The 20,019-nt window shown below is 42.6% G+C and overlaps 1 protein-coding gene across 1 annotated transcript in view; it reads left to right on the top strand.

Moving 5' to 3' along the window:
• LOC110498829 (cadherin-related family member 1a) overlaps positions 1 to 18,234 on the top strand; it is a 129,611-nt gene extending 111,377 nt beyond the window's left edge. The window contains exons 16-17 of the mRNA XM_090212039.1: positions 13,765 to 14,019; positions 16,482 to 18,234. Coding sequence (XP_090068165.1) covers positions 13,765 to 14,019; positions 16,482 to 17,087 — 861 coding nt within the window. The 3' untranslated portion in view covers positions 17,088 to 18,234. The remainder of the gene's footprint in view (positions 1 to 13,764; positions 14,020 to 16,481) is intronic.
• Positions 18,235 to 20,019: the final 1,785 nt, after the last annotated feature.

Raw genomic sequence — 20,019 nt, 5'->3', positions numbered from 1 at the left:
TCTGTCCAACGCTGGTCCGACCAAGCTGACTCCACACTCCAAGACTGCTTCCACCACGTGGACTGGGACATGTTTCGTATTGCGTCAGACAACAACATTACGCTGATTCGGTGTGTGAGTTCATTAGAACGTGCGTTGAAGATGTCGTTCCCATAGCAACGATTAAAACATTCCCTAACCAGAAACCGTGGATTGATGGCAGCATTCGCGTGAAACTGAAAGCGCGAACCACTGCTTTTAATCAGGGGAAGGTGTCTGGTAACATGACCGAATACAAACAGTGCAGCTATTCCCTCCGCAAGGCTATCAAACAAGCTAAGCGTCAGTACAGAGACAAAGTAGAATCTCAATTCAACGGCTCAGACACAAGAGGCATGTGGCAAGGTCTACAGTCAATCACGGACTACAGGAAGAAATCCAGCCCAGTCACGGACCAGGATGTCCTGCTCCCAGGCAGACTAAATAACTTTTTTGCCCGCTTTGAGGACAATACAGTGCCACTGACACGGCCTGCAACGAAAACATGCGGTCTCTCCTTCACTGCAGCCGAGGTGAGTAAGACATTTAAACGTGTTAACCCTCGCAAGGCTGCAGGCCCAGACGGCATCCCCAGCCGCGCCCTCAGAGCATGCGCAGACCAGCTGGCCGGTGTGTTTACGGACATATTCAATCAATCCCTATACCAGTCTGCTGTTCCCACATGCTTCAAGAGGGCCACCATTGTTCCTGTTCCCAAGAAAGCTAAGGTAACTGAGCTAAACGACTACCAACCCGTAGCACTCACTTCCGTCATCATGAAGTGCTTTGAGAGACTAGTCAAGGACCATATCACCTCCACCCTACCTGACACCCTAGACCCACTCCAATTTGCTTACCGCCCAAATAGGTCCACAGACGATGCAATCTCAACCACACAGCACACCACCCTAACCCATCTGGACAAGAGGAATACCTATGTGAGAATGCTGTTCATCGACTACAGCTCGGCATTCAACACCATAGTACCCTCCAAGCTCGTCATCAAGCTCGAGACCCTGGGTCTCGACCCCGCCCTGTGCAACTGGGTACTGGACTTCCTGACGGGCCGCCCCCAGGTGGTGAGGGTAGGCAACAACATCTCCTCCCCGCTGATCCTCAACACTGGGGCCCCACAAGGGTGCGTTCTGAGCCCTCTTCCTGTACTCCCTGTTCACCCACGACTGCGCGGCCACGCACGCCTCCAACTCAATCATCAAGTTTGCGGACGACACAACAGTGGTAGGCTTGATTACCAACAACGCCTTGACGGCCTACAGGGAGGAGGTGAGGGCCCTCGGAGTGTGGTGTCAGGAAAATAACCTCACACTCAACGTCAACAAAACTAAGGAGATGATTGTGGACTTCAGGAAACAGCAGAGGGAACACCCCCCTATCCACATCGATGGAACAGTAGTGGAGAGGGTAGCAAGTTTTAAGTTCCTCGGCATACACATCACAGACAAACTGAATTGGTCCACTCACACAGACAGCATTGTGAAGAAGGCGCAGCAGCGCCTCTTCAACCTCAGGAGGCTGAAGAAATTCGGCTTGTCACCAAAAGCACTCACAAACTTCTACAGATGCACAATCGAGAGCATCCTGGCGGGCTGTATCACCGCCTGGTACGGCATCTGCTCCGCCCTCAACCGTAAGGCTCTCCAGAGGGTGGTGAGGTCTGCACAACGCATCACCGGGGGCAAACTACCTGCCCTCCAGGACACCTACACCACCCGACGTCACAGGAAGGCCATAAAGATCATCAAGGACATCAACCACCCGAGCCACTGCCTGTTCACCCCGCTATCATCCAGAAGGCGAGGTCAGTACAGGTGCATCAAAGCTGGGACCGAGAGACTGAAAAACAGCTTCTATCTCAAGGCCATCAGACTGTTAAACAGCCACCACTAACATTGAGTGGCTGCTGCCAACACACTGACACTGACTCAACTCCAGCCACTTTAATAATGGGAATTGATGGGAAATGATGTAAATATATCACTAGCCACTTTAAACAATGCTACCTTATATAATGTTACTTACCCTACATTATTCATCTCATATGCATACGTATATACTGTACTCTATATCATCGACTGTATCCTTATGTAATACATGTATCACTAGCCACTTTAAACTATGCCACTTTGTTTACATACTCATCTCATTTGTACATACTGTACTCGATACCATCTACTGTATCTTGCCTATGCTGCTCTGTACCATCACTCATTCATATATCCTTATGTACATATTCTTTATCCCCTTACACTGTGTACAAGACAGTAGTTTTGGAATTGTTAGTTAGATTACTTGTTGGTTATTACTGCATTGTCGGAACTAGAAGCACAAGCATTTCGCTACACTCGCATTAACATCTGCTAACCATGTGTATGTGACAAATAAAATTTGATTTGATTTGATCCAAAACATAAAGCAAAATCTACAATGGAATGGTTCAAAAATAAACATATCCAGGTGTTAGGATGGCCAAGTCAAAGTCCAGACCTGAATCCAATCGAGAATCTGTGGAAAGAACTGAAAACTGCTGTTCACAAATGCTCTCCATCCAACCTCACTGAGCTCGAGCTGTTTTGCAATGAGGAATGGGAAAAAATGTCAGTCTCTCGACAGCTGTAATCGCAGCAAAAGGTGGCGCTACAAAGTATTAACTTAAGGGGGCTGAATAATTTTGCACGCCCAATTTTTCAGTTTTTGATTTGTTAAAAAAGTTTGAAATATCCAATAAATGTCATTCCACTTCATGATTGTGTGCCACTTGTTGTTGATTCTTCACAAAAAAATACAGTTTTATATCTTTATGTTTGAAGCCTGAAATGTGGCAAAAGGTCGCAAAGTTCAAGGGGGCCGAATACTTTCGCAAGGCACTGTATATTTTGCTGTGAAAGGCACTTGCTGCGCTGTTGATGGGAATTTATGCCGTCATGTCAGATCTGTCGTGAAACTGTGCACGTGTGAATGAGCATTATAACTCCGCCCGAAAAACTCCCATCATTCACCTTTTATGTTTACAATAACTTCCTTATTTGCTGTACACTGTGGAAGCATTGGAATTAGGGCCAAGACAGTATCTAAGGACATAGCAATGCATGGTGAACGTGATCAAATCTCTTTGAATGGCTTGTCAGAATGTTTTCTTGTGTAGTGATATTAGCTGTATCTAAATGTGTCTGAAATACAAAAACAATTGCACATTGTTGTGGACTTGTAAACAGATATTTGAATTCCATGTTTTGCATTTACTTTTCTGAAATATTGTCTACTCAGAAAAAAATTGAAACAACAGTAGACCTACTTAAAGTGGTTGCCTCCACACTTCAACTGCCTGTTCACCTGTTAAACACATGTTATAAACTGGGCTCCCTTTTGAATGCAAAAAACTTGACATTATAATATACAGTATAATAGGCACAATGAGAGATGTGCATTGTAATTCTACCAGCTCTCACAGTCTCACATCAGAATTAGACAATCATCCATGTTTCTCAAATGTCAAATTTCGAAGTGTTGAAGGTTAAGATTAGGCGTTAACTGAGAATTGTTAAGGTTAGGGTTAAGTTCAGGCATTAATTAACTCCAATTTCTTAATGTTAGGCATTAACTCTGAAGTGAGTGTTACGGTTTGGGATGGGCTTAAAACAAACATTTCCAATAAATGATATCGCTGGATTCAAAATGGAAACTTTTGTAATCAGAGGCAGATGCTTATGCCCATCCATCATCCCTGTCCACAACACCCTAGCAAAACTGAAACCTACTTGATGACTACAGTGCTCACTGTTACCCCTAGTGGCCGTTTTTCACATCATCTCCCGACATCTTCAGAAATGGATGGATGTCGAATACTGACTTGTATCGTGGGTGACTTGACTGGGTAATTTGTTGTATGGCTACTTCGGGAATATGAACTCATCATGGACAGAAAATATTTTGTTTATAAATGAAATATAGTCTACTCAAGAAATTTGACATTACGGTAGTCAGATGTAGTAGCCTACAAACATCAATGGAAAAGGTGAACCATTACATTTGCTTTTTGGATCGGATCAAATAGAGAAAAATACTTGAACAAGTTAATGTACTTACTACTGTAAAGTGTGTCAAATGAATTAGAGATGGGACGAATGGTAGCCTATCCTAACTTGTTGTAGGCCTATAGGCTATTTTGTGAATATGAAACCATCACAGACAAACAAGGCGATGAATTTATTCTGCAATGATCATTGAAATGAAATAAATAATAGGAAAGAGATGTTCTCTCTTCTCACTAACAGCAAATGAGTGCATCTTGTTACTATATTTAACAGTTTTTTTTGTTATGAATAAGTTTCATCATATATTCCTGCACAAGACTACCACTAGACTACTTTTACCTTCTTGTAATGCAATACTTCAACGACTAGAAACTGTGCGTACACATGGTCTAAAGTTTGCTGGAGTATAAGCACATTCTCTGGTCAAGTTCAGTTTGTATGAATTCCAACTTTCGTGTGAAATCTTGCGCACACATATTTTGGGGGGGTACAGTGGCTTGCGAAAGAATTCACGCCGCTTGGCATTTTTCCCATTTTGTTACCTTACAACCTGGAATGTATCATTTTATTTACACAACATGTCTACCACTTTAAAGATTCCAAATCGGTTTAATTATGAAACTAATAAGAAATACTACAAACAACTGCATAACTGTTCACCACCGCAAAGTCGATACTTTGTAGAGCCTCCTTTTGCAGCAATTACAGCAGCAAGTCTCTTGCAGTATGTGTCTATAAGCTTGGCACATCTAGCCACTGGGATTTTTGCCCATTCCTCAAGGCAAAACTGCTCCAGCTTCTTCAAGTTGGATGGTTTCCGCTGGTGTAGAGCAATCTTTAAGTCATAACACAGCTTGATTGAGGTCTGGGCTTTGACTAACCCATTCCTAGACATTTACATGTTTCCCCTTAAACCACTCGAGTGTTGCTTTAGCAGTATGCCTAGGGTTATTGCTCTGCTGGAAGTTGCAGTCTTCGTCCCAGTCTCAAATCTCTGGAAGACTGAAACAGGTTTCCTCAAGAATTTCCCTGTATTTAGCGGGATCCACAATTATTTAAATTCTCACCAGTTTCCCAGTCCCTGCCGATAAAAAACGTCCCCACAGCATGATGCTGCCACCACCATGCTTCACTGTGGGGATGGTGTTGTCGGGGTGATGAGAGGAGTTGGGTTTGCGCCAGATGTAGCATTTTCCTTGATGGCCAAAACATATGTTTGGGGAGTCTCCCACACCAAACATGCTTGCGTATTTTTTTCTTCAAGCAGTGGCTTTTTTCTGGCCACACTTCAATAAAGCCCAGCTATCTGGAGTGTATGGCTTAAAGTGGTCCTATGGACAGATACTCCAATCTCCACTGTGGAACTTTTGCAGCTCCTTCAGGGCTATCTTTGGTCTCTTAATTGCCTGTTGATGGCCTGCTTGCCTGGTCTGTGAGTTTTGGTGGGCGGTCTTCTCTTGGCAGGTCTGTTGTGGTGCCATATTCTTTCCATTTTTTAATAATGGATTTAATGGTGTTCCATGGGATGTTCAAAGTTTCGGATATCTTTTTATAACCCAACCCTGATCTGTACTTCTCCACAACTTTGTCCCTGACCTGTTTGGAGAGCTCCTTGGTCTTCATGGTCCAGCTTGCTTGTTGGTGCCCCCTTGATTAGTGGGGTGCCCCCTTGATTAGTGGTGTTGCAGACTCTGGGGCCTTTCAGAACAGGTGTATACACTTGAAGTCGGGAGTTTACATACACTCAGGTCATTAAAACTTGTTTTTCAACCATTGCACAAATTTCTTGGTAACAAACTATAGTTTTGGCAAGTCGGTTAGGACATCTACTTTGTGCGATACAAGTAATTTTTCCAACAATTGTTAACAGACAGATTATTTCACTTCAATTCACTGTATCAAAATTCCAGTGGGTCAGAAGTGTACATATACTAAGTTGACTGTGCCTTTAAACAGCTTGGAAAATTCCATAAAATTATGTTGTGGCTTAAGAAGCTTCCGATAGGCTAATTTACATTATTTGAGTAAATTGGAAGTCTACCTGTGGATGTATTCCAAGCACTACCTTCAAACTCAGTGACTCGTTGCTTGACATCATGGGAAAATCAAAATAAATTATCCTCAGAAAAAATGTAGACCTCCACAAGTGTTGTTCATCCTTGGAAGCAATTTCCAAATGCCTGAAGGTACTAAGTTCATCTGTAAAAGCACCATGGGACCACCATCACACTGCTCAGGAAGGAGACGTATTCTGTCTCCTAGAGATTAACGTACTTTTGTGCGAAAAGTGCATATCAATCCCAGTAGACCAGCAAAGGACCTTGTGAAGATGCTGGAGGAAACAGGGCAAAATGATCAATATCCACAGTAAAATGAGTCCTATTTTGACGTAACCTGAAAGGCCACTCAGCAAGGAAGAAGTCACTGCTCCAAAACCGCTAGAAAAAAGCCAGACTACTGTTTGCAACTGCACATGGGGACAAAGATCAATCTTTTTGGAGAAACTTCTTCTGGTCTGATGAAACCAAAAAATAACTGTTTGGCCATATTGACCATCGTTATGTTTGAAGGAAAAAAGGGGAGGCTTGCAAGCGAAAGAACACCATCCCAAACGTGAAACACGGGGCTGGCAACATCATGTTGTGGGGATGCTTTGCTGCAGGAGGGGCTGCTTTGCTGCAGGAGGGGCTGGTGCACTTCACAAAATAGATGGCGTCATGTGGAAGGAAAATTATGTGGATATATTGAAGCAACATCTCAAGACATCAGTCAGGATGTTAAAGCTTGGTCGCAAATGAGTCTTCCAAATGGACAATGACCCCAAGCATACTTCCAAAGTTGTGGCAAAATGGTTTAAGGACAACAAAGTCAAGGTATTGGAGTGGCCATCACAAAGCCCTGACCTCAATCCTATAGAAAATGTGTGGGCAGAACTGAAAAAGTGTGTGCGAGCAAGGAGGCCTACAAACCTGACTCAGTTACACCAGCTCAGTCAGGAGGAATGGGCCAAAAATCACCCCAACTTTTTGTGGGAAGCTTGTGGAAGGCTACCCAAAACGTTTCACCCAAGTTATAAGCAATTTAAAGGCAATGCTACCAAATACTAATTGAGTGTATGTAAACGTCTGACCCACTGGGAATGTGATGAAAGAAATAAAAGCTGAAATAAATCATTCTCTCTACTATTATTCTTGCATGTCACATTTTTAAAATAAAGGTCATAACTGACCTAAAACAGGGAATTTTTACTAGGACTAAATGTCAGAAATTGTTTTTAGATTTTAAATGTATTTGGCTAAGCTGTATGTAAACTTCCGACTTCAACTGTACATATATACTTAGATCTTGTAACATATCGTGTGACACTCAGATTGCCCACAGGTGGACTTTATTTAACAAATTATGTGACTTCTGAAGGTAATTTGTTGCACCAGATCTTATTTAAGGGCTTCATAGCAAAGGGGTGAATACATTTCCATGCACCACTTTTCCGTTTTTATTTTTTATAATTTTTTTGAAACAATTACATTTTTTCATTTCACTTCACCAATTTGGCCTGTTTTGTGTATGTCCATTACATGAAATACAAATACAAATACATTTAAATTACAGGTTGTAATGCGACAAAATAGGAAAAACGCCAAGGAGGATGAATACTTTTGCAAGGCACTGTAGAAGATCAACTGGCAGTGTACCTTTGGGATACTGTTCTGCTGGGGTCCACAAAAATGACTCCTCCTCATGCTTGTACCCAGACTTCCTCCTCCGATTGCAGTTTTCAAAAAGTGTTCCCACGCCATATCATCCTCCTTCTTCTCCACATCATCTCCTTCTCCCACCATGGTCACCCGATATACAAGTGCGGTGGCCTTAATCAACTGTACCTCATCTTGAGGTAAATCAGCACTCTACATGTTTCAACATTAACACCTTCTGATGGTGATATCCCAGCCATGCTAACAAGGTAACCCCTGCTACCACTAACATAATGCATATTCAAGATAACACTCATTGGCTCTAGTCCAATTCCATGCTGTTACTATAGCATCCTTCACAATTACTACCGCTCCCTCAGTTGCTGTCCCTACAAATCAAATCAAACTTTATTTATCACATGCGCCGAATACAAGTGTAGACTTTACCGTGAAATTCTTACTTACAAACCCCTAACCAACAGAGCAGTTCAAGAAGAGTTAAGAAAATATTTACCAAGTAGACTAAAATGAAAGTCACAATAAAAAAGTAACAATTAGAATAACAATAACGAGGTTATACAGGGGGTACCGGTACCAAGTCAGTGTGCAGGGGTACAGGTTAGTTGAGGTCATTTGTACATGTAGGTGGGGGTGAAGTGACTGCATAGAAACAGTGAGTAGCAGCAGTGTACAAAAGGGAGGGGGAGGTCAATGTAAATTGTTAAAAGGTTTTAAAAACTATTGTAATAAATGCAACAGTTGGAAAATGTATGAAGTTACTCCAAATGTCTTGAATTCATTATTGGAGTACAGGTGGGAATATCCAAGAAGTCAAAGATAACTGAACAAAATGACTTTTGCCCCGTAGCACTCACTTCTGTCATCATGGAGTGCTTTGAGAGACTAGTCAAGGATCATTACACCTCCACCTTACCTGCCTCCCTAGCTCCACTTCAATTTGCATTCCGCCCCAATAGGTCCACAGACGATGCAATCGTCATCACAGTGCCCTATCCCATCTGGACAAGAGGAATACCTATGTAAGAATGCTGTTGAATTGAGTACAGCTCAGCATTCAACACCATAGTATCCTCCAAGCTAATCAATATGTTTGAGGCCCTGGGTCTCTACCCCGCCCTGTGAAATTGGGTCCTGGACTTTCTGACGGGCCGCCCTAGGTGGTGAAGGTAGGAAACAACATCTCCACTTTGCTGATCCTCAACACTGGGGACCCACAAGGATGCATGCTCAGCCCGCTCCTGTACTCCCTGTTCACCCATGACTGCGTGGCCATGCACACCTCCAACTCAATCATCAAGATTGCAGACGACACAACAGTAGTGAGCTTGATTACCAACAAAGAAGAGATAGCCTACAGGGGGGAGGTGAGGGCACTCGGAGTGTGGTGTCAGGAAAACAAACTCTCACTCAACGTCAACAAAACAAAGGAGATGATCGTGGACTTCAGGAAACAGCAGAGGGAGCACCCCCCATCCACATCGACAGGACAACAGTACACATCACGGACAAACTGAAATGGTCGACCCACACAGACAGTGTGGTGAAGAACCTCAGGAGGATGAAGAAATTTGGTGTGTCACCTAAAATCCTCACAAACTTTTACAGACTCACAATTGAGAGCATCCTGTCGGGCTGTATCACCGCCTGGTATGGCAACTGCACCGCCCACAGACACAAGGCTCTCCAGAGGGTGGTGCGGTCTGCACAATGCATCACCGTGGGCAAACTACGTGCCCTCCAGGACACCTACAGCACCCAATGTCACAGGAAGGCCAAAAAGATCATGAAAGACAACAACCACCCGAGCCACTGCCTGTTCACCCTGCTACCATCCAGTAGGTGAGGTCAGTACAGGTGCATCAAAGCTGGGACCGAGAGACTGAAAAACAACTTCTATCAAGGCCATCAGACTGTTAAACAGCCATCACTAACACAGACAGGCTGCTGTCTATATAACAGACTCAAAATCATTGACCACTTTAATAAATTGATCACTAGTGACTTTAGTAATGTTTACCTATCTTACATTACTTATCTCATATGTATATACTGTATTTTATACCATCTATTACATCGTGCCTATGTCGCTCGGTCATCGCCCATCCGTATATTTGTCTGTACATATTCTTATTCCATCCCTTTGAATGTGTGTGTATTAGGTAGTTGTTCTGCAATTGTTAGATTACTTGTTAGATATTACTAATTTCGTAACTAGAAGCACGAGCATTTCACTACACTCGCATTAACATATTCTAACCATGCGACCAATACAATTAGATTTATAACTTTCAGGTATGTCAAGCTAGCTTACAGAGTATCTATAAATAACTAACTAGCCAGCTAGCTTTGTACCCATGGATTGTGCACCTTCCATTGTTTAGCTAAGTAGCTAGGTGATGTTTTTCCTTTTGTAACCAGTGCAGATTAAAGCAACATTCTCCTCCACAAATGCTGTTTACATTGATATCCATACTGAATGAAACAGTTAGGGACCTCATGGGCACCCTTAACTTTTTCCACCTAACCCTTTGAAATTTACCAACAAACAGCTGTGATCATTCTATAGTGGTCCCTGCAGCGTACGCTCAAACCGTTGTGATTCAAAAGATTATTTATGTCCAGTTTCGATTGACGCTGTTTTTTCACAGAAACAATTTGCACAAACAAAGTAATGTCCTGAATATGACTAGTTTGTTTTTGGATGGAATGTTCAGACATTCACAGAAGAAGCAATAGCATAACACAATCATGCAAACGGGAAAAAAATGTCTACATTAGTAGAGCTAACCGAGGCAATTTAACTGGGAAAGTCATGGGTACATTCGCAATGGCTGCCAGGTATTATGATGCAATAATTTCCACTGTAATTTTGCATGTTCTATCAACTGATGCTGGATTGACATGGTCATGTAGAATGTTATTTCAAATGATGCTAACTGATGTGACTCATGCAATGGAATGTACATTACTCAAAAAAATAAAGGGAACACTTAAACAACACAATGTATCTCCAAGTCAATCACACTTCTGTGAAATCAAACTGTCCACTTAGGAAGCAACACTGATTGACAATAAATTGCACATGCTGTTGTGCAAATGGAATAGACAACAGGTGGAAATTATAGGCAATTAGCAAGACACCCCCAATAAAGGAGTGGTTCTGCAGGTGGTGACCACAGACCACTTCTCAGTTCCTATGCTTCCTGGCTGATGTTTTGGTCACTTTTGAATGCTGGCGGTGCTTTCACTCTAGTGGTAGCATGAGACGGAGTCTACAACCCACACAAGTAGCTCAGGTAGTGCAGCTCATCCAGGATGGCACAATGCGAGCTGTGGCAAGAAGGTTTGCTGTGTCTGTCAGCGTAGTGTCCAGAGCATGGAGGCGCTACCAGGAGACAGGCCAGTACATCAGGAGATGTGGAGGAGGCCATAGGAAGGCAACAACCCAGCAGCAGGACCGCTACCTCCGCCTTTGTGCAAGGAGGAGCAGGAGGAGCACTGCCAGAGCCCTGCAAAATGACCTCCAGCAGGCCACAAATGTGCATGTGTCTGCTCAAACGGTCAGAAACAGACTCCATGAGGGTGGTATGAGGGCCCGACGTCCACAGGTGGTGGTTGTGCTTACAGCCCAACACCGTGCAGGACGTTTGGCATTTGCCAGAGAACACCAAGATTGGCAAATTCGTCACTGGCGCCCTGTGCTCTTCACAGATGAAAGCAGGTTCACACTGAGCACATGGGACAGAGTCTGGAGACGCCATGGAGAACGTTCTGCTGCCTGCAACATCCTCCAGCATGACCGGTTTGGCGGTGGGTCAGTCATGGTGTGGGGTGGCATTTCTTTGGGGGGCCGCACAGCCCTCCATGTGCTCGCCAGAGGTAGCCTGACTGCCATTAGGTACCGAGATGAGATCCTCAGACCCCTTGTGAGACCATATGCTGGTGAGATTGGCCCTGGGTTCCTCCTAATGCAAGACAATGCTAGACCTCATGTGGCTGGAGTGTGTCAGCAGTTCCTGCAAGAGGAAGGCATTGATGCTATGGACTGGCCCGCCCGTTCCCCAGACCTGAATCCAATTGAGCACATCTGGGACGTCATGTCTCGCTCCATCCACCAACGCCACGTTGCACCACAGACTGTCCAGGAGTTGGCGGATGCTTTAGTCCAGGTCTGGGAGGAGACCCTCAGGAGACCATCTGCCACCTCATCAGGAGCATGCCCAGGCATTGTAGGGAGGTCATACAGGCACATGGAGGCCACACATACTACTGAGCCTCATTTTGACTTGTTTTAAGGACATTACATCAAAGTTGGATCAGCCTGTAGTGTGGTTTTCTACTTTAATTTTGAATGTGACTCCAAATCCAGACGTCCATAGGTTGATACATTTGATTTCCATTGCTCATTTTTGTGTGATTTTGTTGTCAGCACATTCAACTATGTAAAGAAAAAAGTGTTTAATAAGAATATTTCACTCATTCAGATCTAGGATGTGTTATTTTAGTGTTTCCTTTATTTTTTTGAGCAGTGTTTTTTTTTCATGTCAGTTGAGTTAATTGAAGCACAGATTGAAGTAGCAACTTGCATGTCTCACCCACCTCAGGATCTGGGCCCGGTTTAAAAAGCAAGGTGTTTTCCCCCTTATGTTTTCCATTAAAGTTTAAATTAACCTTTTCACGTTTGAGTTCCAAATATCTCTAACGGTCGCCCCAGCGTGAGTTGTTTTGTGCACATAATGTCAGAATGCTCTCACTGTTCCAAAATGTTATCGTTACGCAACAGGACAGTTAACACACACTGATTGCTAATTATTTATATTTCAACTTGCCAACTTCCACCCAAATTTCTTCAAAGTTGTATTTTCTAACAACAGTTTGAATTGAGGTGTGTTCCGCCTTTTCATTAATTCACAGAGAAGTAGCCCATTTTACTGTTGTGACTATTTATGTTTGAGGCTTTACCCGAGCCAGACAAACGTCTCTCTTCAAGGAGAGCCCAAACACTTCACCAGTGTTTTCGCAGATAAAGTATGCAGACATTTGCACAGTCTTGCATGAACTGGCACATTTTCTGGCTGGCCCTCACATTGCCTTTATTGTTGTTTTCCTTACAAATAATAACTTTGGACATGTGTGTGTTCCTATCAAAGTAAGTGCATTATTTTCTGTTGTTTCTGTGTTGTCGTTTCTACTGTAGCATACAGTATGTATGTATGGAGCATAATGTTTTTACAGTTCTAGTTCTAGTGAGAAATAATGCCTTCCGATTATTGCAGGGATTGTAATGTGTGTAAAATACTTTTTTGAAGGTTGTACTGATTATGATGAGCTAATGCTAAGCTATTTGCAAGCAATGTGTGGCGCCATGTTTATTGCCATTAGACAATGCATTCTGGGTGTCACGTAAACGTCTGTCAGACCAAAGATACCATAATGAGGTGAAGGAATGGTTCACTCATCTTTCGCGTGAACTTACTTCAACATACATACTGCAAACAGACCAAACTCCTCGTCTTCTCTTCTTCTCTTTGTTTGATGTGAAAAAAAAAACATGGTGGCGCACACAAACTACTATCGTCGGATTACCTTTGATTTTTAGAGGGGAGCTCACACGTGATGTGCTCACACGTGATGTGATGAATTGTAAATAGTAATTGTTATTAGCTAATTGATATTGTGGTTTCTGTCAGCCGAGAGCTAGCTAAATATGACTGCTTGTGTTATGTCAATCTTTCCAGGGTTAGAGCTTCCCAATCCATTCTATTCATTTCATTTCATTTCATTTGTATGTCTCTGCCTAGGTTGCCTCATGGCAACCACGCACATCTAAATACAACACAATTTAACTCAACTCAATGCAACACAACATAAAGGAAGTAGATTTACTTTGAGAGCATGGGACAAAATTCATAAATGTCCCAGCACTATTGAGAAAAACGGTATCTTGTGTGTCTGGTTTATGTGTAATGTGCCAACAGGCGCAAGATGACGATGCAGAGGGGCCCAACAATGTCATTGAGTACTCCATCATGAAGACAGACCCAGAAAACATATTCGACATCAACGCAGACACGGGCGAGATCAAGCTCAAGTCCTACATCAAGTCTATGGACATCGTCCAGAACATCACCAAACAGAATGACTGTACCTGGTCTGTGGTGGTCCAGGCCCAAGACAGAGGCTCGCCCTCCTTCAGCACCACCACGGTGGTCAAGATAGACATCACAGAGGCGGTAAGAGACAGTGGGAACATCTCCAATGACACCTATTTAATTTCACAGGGAAGAAAATAAACTTGGAATATGCACATGTAACTCAGTGTTTTGTGTAGATGATGCATTATTAATGGAGATTTAGATTGCAATGGGAGATTTGCACGAAAGTCTCAAGTTAGGACTTGTCTCTGGCACACTAGTGGCTCTGGTCAAAAGTGGTGCAGAGTTGCTTTTAGTCAAACATAGTGCACCATGGACCTCCAGAGTGGCGCAGAGGTCTAAGGCACTGCATTGCAGCGCTAGAAATATCACTACAGACCTGGGTTCGATCCCAGGCTGTGTCACAGCCAGCCGAGACCGGGAGACCCATGAGGCGGCGCACAATTGTCCCAGCATCACCTGGGTTAGGGGAGGTTTGACATTGCACTCTAGTGCCTCCTGTGGCGGGCTTCCTTCGGTAGTCAGATGTACAGTGTTTCCTCTGACACAATGGTGCGGATGGCTTCCATGTTAAGCGAGCAGTGTGTCAAGAAACAGTGCGGCTTGGTAGGGCAAAAGTAATGCACTATAGTGGCTGCACTATCTGATGGCTTTGGTCATGAATGGGACATAATGGTGGTTTTGGTAAAAAAAAAAAATTGTGCATGGGAAATGGATAACGTTACAATCTGTAAAATTGAAATTGAAACAGCTAGCTAGCTTACTTACAGAACATCTATGCATACATGCTTTAGCTATCTAGCTAACAATTTTGGCTAACTGCCGGGTGAAACAATTCACTTAGTTAGTGATCGGCTACGAAAAACCAACTGACATTTACTCCTGAGGTGCTGCCTTGTTGCACCCTCGACAACTACTATGATTATTATTATTTGACCATGCTGGTCATTTATGAACATTTGAACATCTTGGCCATGTTCTGTTATAATCATAGCCTGGTTCCTCTCTAGGTTTCTTCCTAGGTTTTGGCCTTTCTAGGGAGTTTTTCCTAGCCACCGTGATTTAGTTAGCTACCGCACCGCTCTTTGCTAGCAAAGGTATTGCTGCCTCCAAAACTGATAGGGTGGCTCCACTAATGTTTACATTTAGACGTATGTGACATATCCTCATTCCAAGCATACTGATAATACTATCTTTGGGAGCCTCATGTGTGAGCCAGTGGGATACTCACTGCTTGAGTAACACAATAAGTTTTGATGCAGTCTTTTTCAGATTAAAGGTTGAAATCAATGCGACAGAGGCATTGAGCCATGGGTTTTAGTTTGATCAAATCCCCACTAGTTAGCTATCCCCCTAGCTAGTTGGGAAACACAACACCACACACAGCTCAAACCGACTCACACGCACGCTCACTACATGCTATAACTATGTAATAACCAGGGCATAGAGATTTTCCTGGTCAGACCACGTGCTTAGGAAAGCTCTTGGCCATAGTGATCACAAATAGTTCAAGCTGCTCAATAGAACAATCCAACTGAACACAGTAATCCAAACCCAAGATATCTGTTTGTTAGTTTTTTTTTAAACATCCCTAAACTATTCCATAAAATATCTAAACTCCTCTAAATGCCAATTTTGTATTTTCAGGTCAAATCCAGATTTTTCTCCTACTTCCTGAGCCTCAAGAAGCATCCCGCAGCTGTGTTTGGGATTTGTTTTAGTGTTGTCACCTTCGCCATTGCAACGACTGTCCTCATTTCCACCCTCATTTACTGCAACACTTTGAAAAAGTCTGGCGTTCAACCTCATGGCAAGATCAGAAAGATTATACGGAGGCCTGTATAATGCCGTAAACAAAGCTTGCCTTGAGATCATCCAGCCGTCTTGGTGTCCCCACATAACATTACACTAAGACTCTTACTGTTTATATGTTGTCTTGGAAGAACACCTGTATTTGTAGCTGGTCATTGTACCATAGCGCATGATTTGTGTCTGTGAAAGAGTACAGGAGCACAATAGAATATTTTGATCACTCATTTGAAATGAAATAGAAATCCATGATAAATGTTATGGATGAACTGTAAACTCATAACATTTCATTTGCAATTGTGACGCTGCATGGTCTCAGTTAATAATGGGTGCCCCATCTAATCCTTCTGATCTTGTCTCAATCAAAAAAACAGTCAATGGGACAGGAATTATCATTCCAGACAAACTTAGACTAGTATTTTGCAGATCCACGTTTTGCAGACAGATTGTGTTAGCACTGACCAAGCTCCGGTAGGCGCATTTGGGGATTTGTTATTCTAATGTAGTGTAATGTTTTCACACTGTTTAGCTAGCTTAACACGTGTACGTACGGATTTGGCTGTGGTGGTCTGGCAGTTTAAATGTATACACTCTTTGTCCCAAATTTCCATAGCCAAATAGCAACACACACAGAACCACGTAAGGTAATAACTAGTATTTTCCCATGTATACTTGCAGTCTCCCATTTCAGTCCAATGGACATGACTGTGTCTCTCTGTGCTCTTTTACAGACTCAACTCAGGGGCCCTTGGGCATCCTTTTTCGTGCAGAGTAGAGACAAGCCTTTGCACATCTTAGGTATGATCGCTGGTGTCATTAGTCTCATGGTTGTGGTGACAGTCTTCATCTCCACCATCATGTTCATGCGCAACAAAAAGTCCAACAGGATCCTGCCCCACCGCCGCATCCGGAGGCGAAACAAACCACCCGTGACCTTCAAGTTCCCGAACTCTGGAGAGAAACTCCTAATCCAAGAACCAGAGGTCATGGTGGGGGTCAACTGTAGCAACTGTAACATAGCGAGCGGACACCCTCTGCCTCCAAACCACAATATGAATGTGGTGACTGGACACCATTGGTCTCCAAACCACAATGTGAGCATGGTGAGCGGACGCCATTGGCCACCACCACCACCGCCCAATGCCCCTGCCCTTCCCCCACTGCTCCCTGGGGGGAGGCCAGGGGACAGACAGTGGGTGGTACCGACAGTATTGGGCACAGTAGCACAGATCAAGCCTAAGAGGAACAGGAACAGACCAGTTGACAGTGTGAATGCAGCACTGGTGTCTGAGCTCAAAATGAGACTGGACCAGCGGAGGTTGGCAAACTGCTCTTAGGAGAGCGAGAGAGTGAGTGTTTGTGTCTGCTTGTGAGTATTGATGAGTGGGAGTCATGATACTCAATGAAAGATATACTTCATACAGCAACTTTCAAAGTGCTTTACATTGTGTGTGTAGAAGTCAACCATCAATGTGTAGAAGTCATCAGCTGTTGTTGTTTTTACTGACAAAAACATGTGATCGTCTGTGCATGCGTGTCTTTGGTTCAAAGTCTGTTCAAATCAAATCAAAGTGTATTGGTTCCGTACACAGACTTGCAAATGTTATCACAGGTGCAGTGAAATCCTCACATTTCTAGCTCCAAAAGTGCAGTAATATTTAGTAATACAATAACAGTACACACATAATCCAAAATAAAACAAAACCAACAATTAGAAAGTTTATATTAGGACTGGTGAATCTCTGATCCATTCCTTCTGTTCTTAGTAATTTCAGGTTCTTATAGCTTACGTGATGAAGTCATAGACTAGATCTCAGGACAAGGCTCTTATTTGGCTTCTGTCCAAGCTCCTTACAAGAGCTTTTATGACGCTTAACCTGACTAAAGGGATCAACGGAGAGAGGTTAACTCGTCTGACCACCTGACAAAGAAGATCAACAAGCTTGGGAGTCAAGCAAAATGCATCTGAACACATTAAGGCAGGCATGTTTTGGGGTAAACCAATCACATTGAGGATAATTTGTCACATCTGCCATATAAGGACCCTTGATCAAACATGTCTAATTTCATCTATTTGTGTGGTGCATCTCTTTCCAATTGGATTCTCATTTATACCCCCCCTGTCACGCCCTGGTCTTAGTATTTTGTGTTTTCTTTATTATTTTGGTCAGGCCAGGGTGTGACATGGGTTTATTATGTGGTGTGTTTAGTCTTGTTTTTTTTTGTAGGTATTGGGATTGTGGTATAGTGGGGTTTTCTAGAAAAGTCTATGGTTGCCTGAAGTGGTTCTCAACAAGAGGCAGGTGTTTATTGTTGTCTCTGATTGGGAACCATATTTAGGCAGCCATATTCTTTGAGTGTTTCGTGGGTGATTGTTCCTGTCTCTGTGTTAGTTTGCACCAGATAGGCTGTTTAGGTTTTCGTGTTACGTTTCTTGTTTTTTTATTGTTCGTTTTCATCTTTATTAAAGATGTATAAAAATTACCACGCTGCATTTTGGTCCTCCTCTCTTTTATCAGAAGAAAACTGTAACACACCCCCCCCCAAAAAAAAAAAACATGAGTACAGAGGAAATTTGTGGATTTTAAAACCAAACATATCCCTTGTATGTGCATCCACTTACTTACTTTCTTGTGCCAGCCTTTTAAAGCAATAATTGCTTATGTCCTTTGTCTAGGGGTTAGAGATAAATATGGGTTTGGCCAATGGGATCCAAGGACAAGGATGGTGGTGTTGCCGAGGAAAAGTTTGGGTATTTACTGTAAGGTGGCTAAAGGATTAGGTTCATTACCTTACGAATCACTCTGGAACAGTGTTATTCACTGCCCTCTCCTGGAGAAGAAAGGGAAGAATGTATTAACCCTTTGACGCATACAATCACACATTTGTGATCATTGTTGACTGGTCCGTGCAGCGTACCATCGTAAATATGTGATTGGAATAGTAACAACAGAACATAGCTATGATAAAACAAACACGTCTAAACAGCATTGTCTGAAAAGCATCTACACAATGTTTTGTTCGGATGGGAAATAAAGGTCTTCACAACTTTATTCCTCAATTACACCTTTTATTGTAAAAGATAAATACGAATTTCATCATCTAAACAACACATGGAACACATCTACACCCAAACTCAATGCATAAACCAATCTAAATAACATGTTGCCCTGAAAATAAAATATATATAAGTTAACGACTTAACAGCTAGATTTGTTTACAATGTACCACATCTCTGGTGAGCACAAGGGAGAAATGTAATATTGTTTAGAAAAGAGATCCGTGTCAGCTAAGCTAAGAGCAGCCATGTTTGTTTGTTTCCAAGCGAAAACTCCCTAATCACAGAATGACATTCACTATAAGATGCAAATAAACAAAGTCAAAGATGGCAGCACCCATTACCTGAAAAATATTCACTTCGTTTGGCTACTTGTTGGATATTACAAATCTCCGAAGTACATGACTTTACCAAAAAGCAAATAAGATCATCACACCAAATACAAGTCTACTGCCTAGCTGAACCATAGCTATACAGGGATAAAGCCATTTTAGGGGGTTTTGTGGAGAGGGGGATTCATTTAATTTGGGGGGTTTCAAGTCCATGGGGGGTAGAAATGTGGATTCAACTAGGATTTCCAACTCAGGAACTCGTGCCTCTTTATAGAGCTACGACCTTCCGACTTGAATATCACTGACGTTATGATTTGACCTATGGCTTTTCCAAGTTCCAAGTTCCCAGTTGTTTTGAAAGCACCATAAGTCAGTCGAGTGAACTATCCCTTCACCTTTTTTATAGCATCTTTGGTCTAACAGATGCTTACGTGACAACCAGAATGCATTGTATAATGTCAACAAACATGGTGCATTTGGGAAGTATTCAGACCCCTTAACTTTAATATTTTTGTTTTACGATACAACCTAATTCTATAATGGATTATATAGATTTACACACAATACCCCATAATGGCAAAGCAAAGACAGGTTTTTAATCGACATTATTGCAATTTTTTATTAAAAAAAACAGAACTACCTTATTTACATAAATATTCAGACCCTTTGCTATGAGACTCAAAATTGAACTTCGGTGCATCCTGTTTCCATTGATCATCATTGAGATGTTTCTACAACTTGATTGGAGATCACCTGTGGTAAATTCAATTGATTGGACATGATTTGGAAAGGCACACACCTGTCTAAATAAGGCCCCACAGTTGACAGTGCATGACAGAGCAAAAACCAAACCATGAGGTCGAAGGAATTGTCTGTAGG

Source organism: Oncorhynchus mykiss, chromosome 20 (genome assembly GCF_057628025.1).
Source record: "Oncorhynchus mykiss isolate SJ-2025 chromosome 20, ASM5762802v1, whole genome shotgun sequence".
Taxonomy (NCBI): domain Eukaryota; kingdom Metazoa; phylum Chordata; class Actinopteri; order Salmoniformes; family Salmonidae; genus Oncorhynchus; species Oncorhynchus mykiss.
The sequence above is the reverse complement of the archived record's forward strand: the minus strand, read 5'-3'. Positions and strand labels throughout refer to the sequence as shown.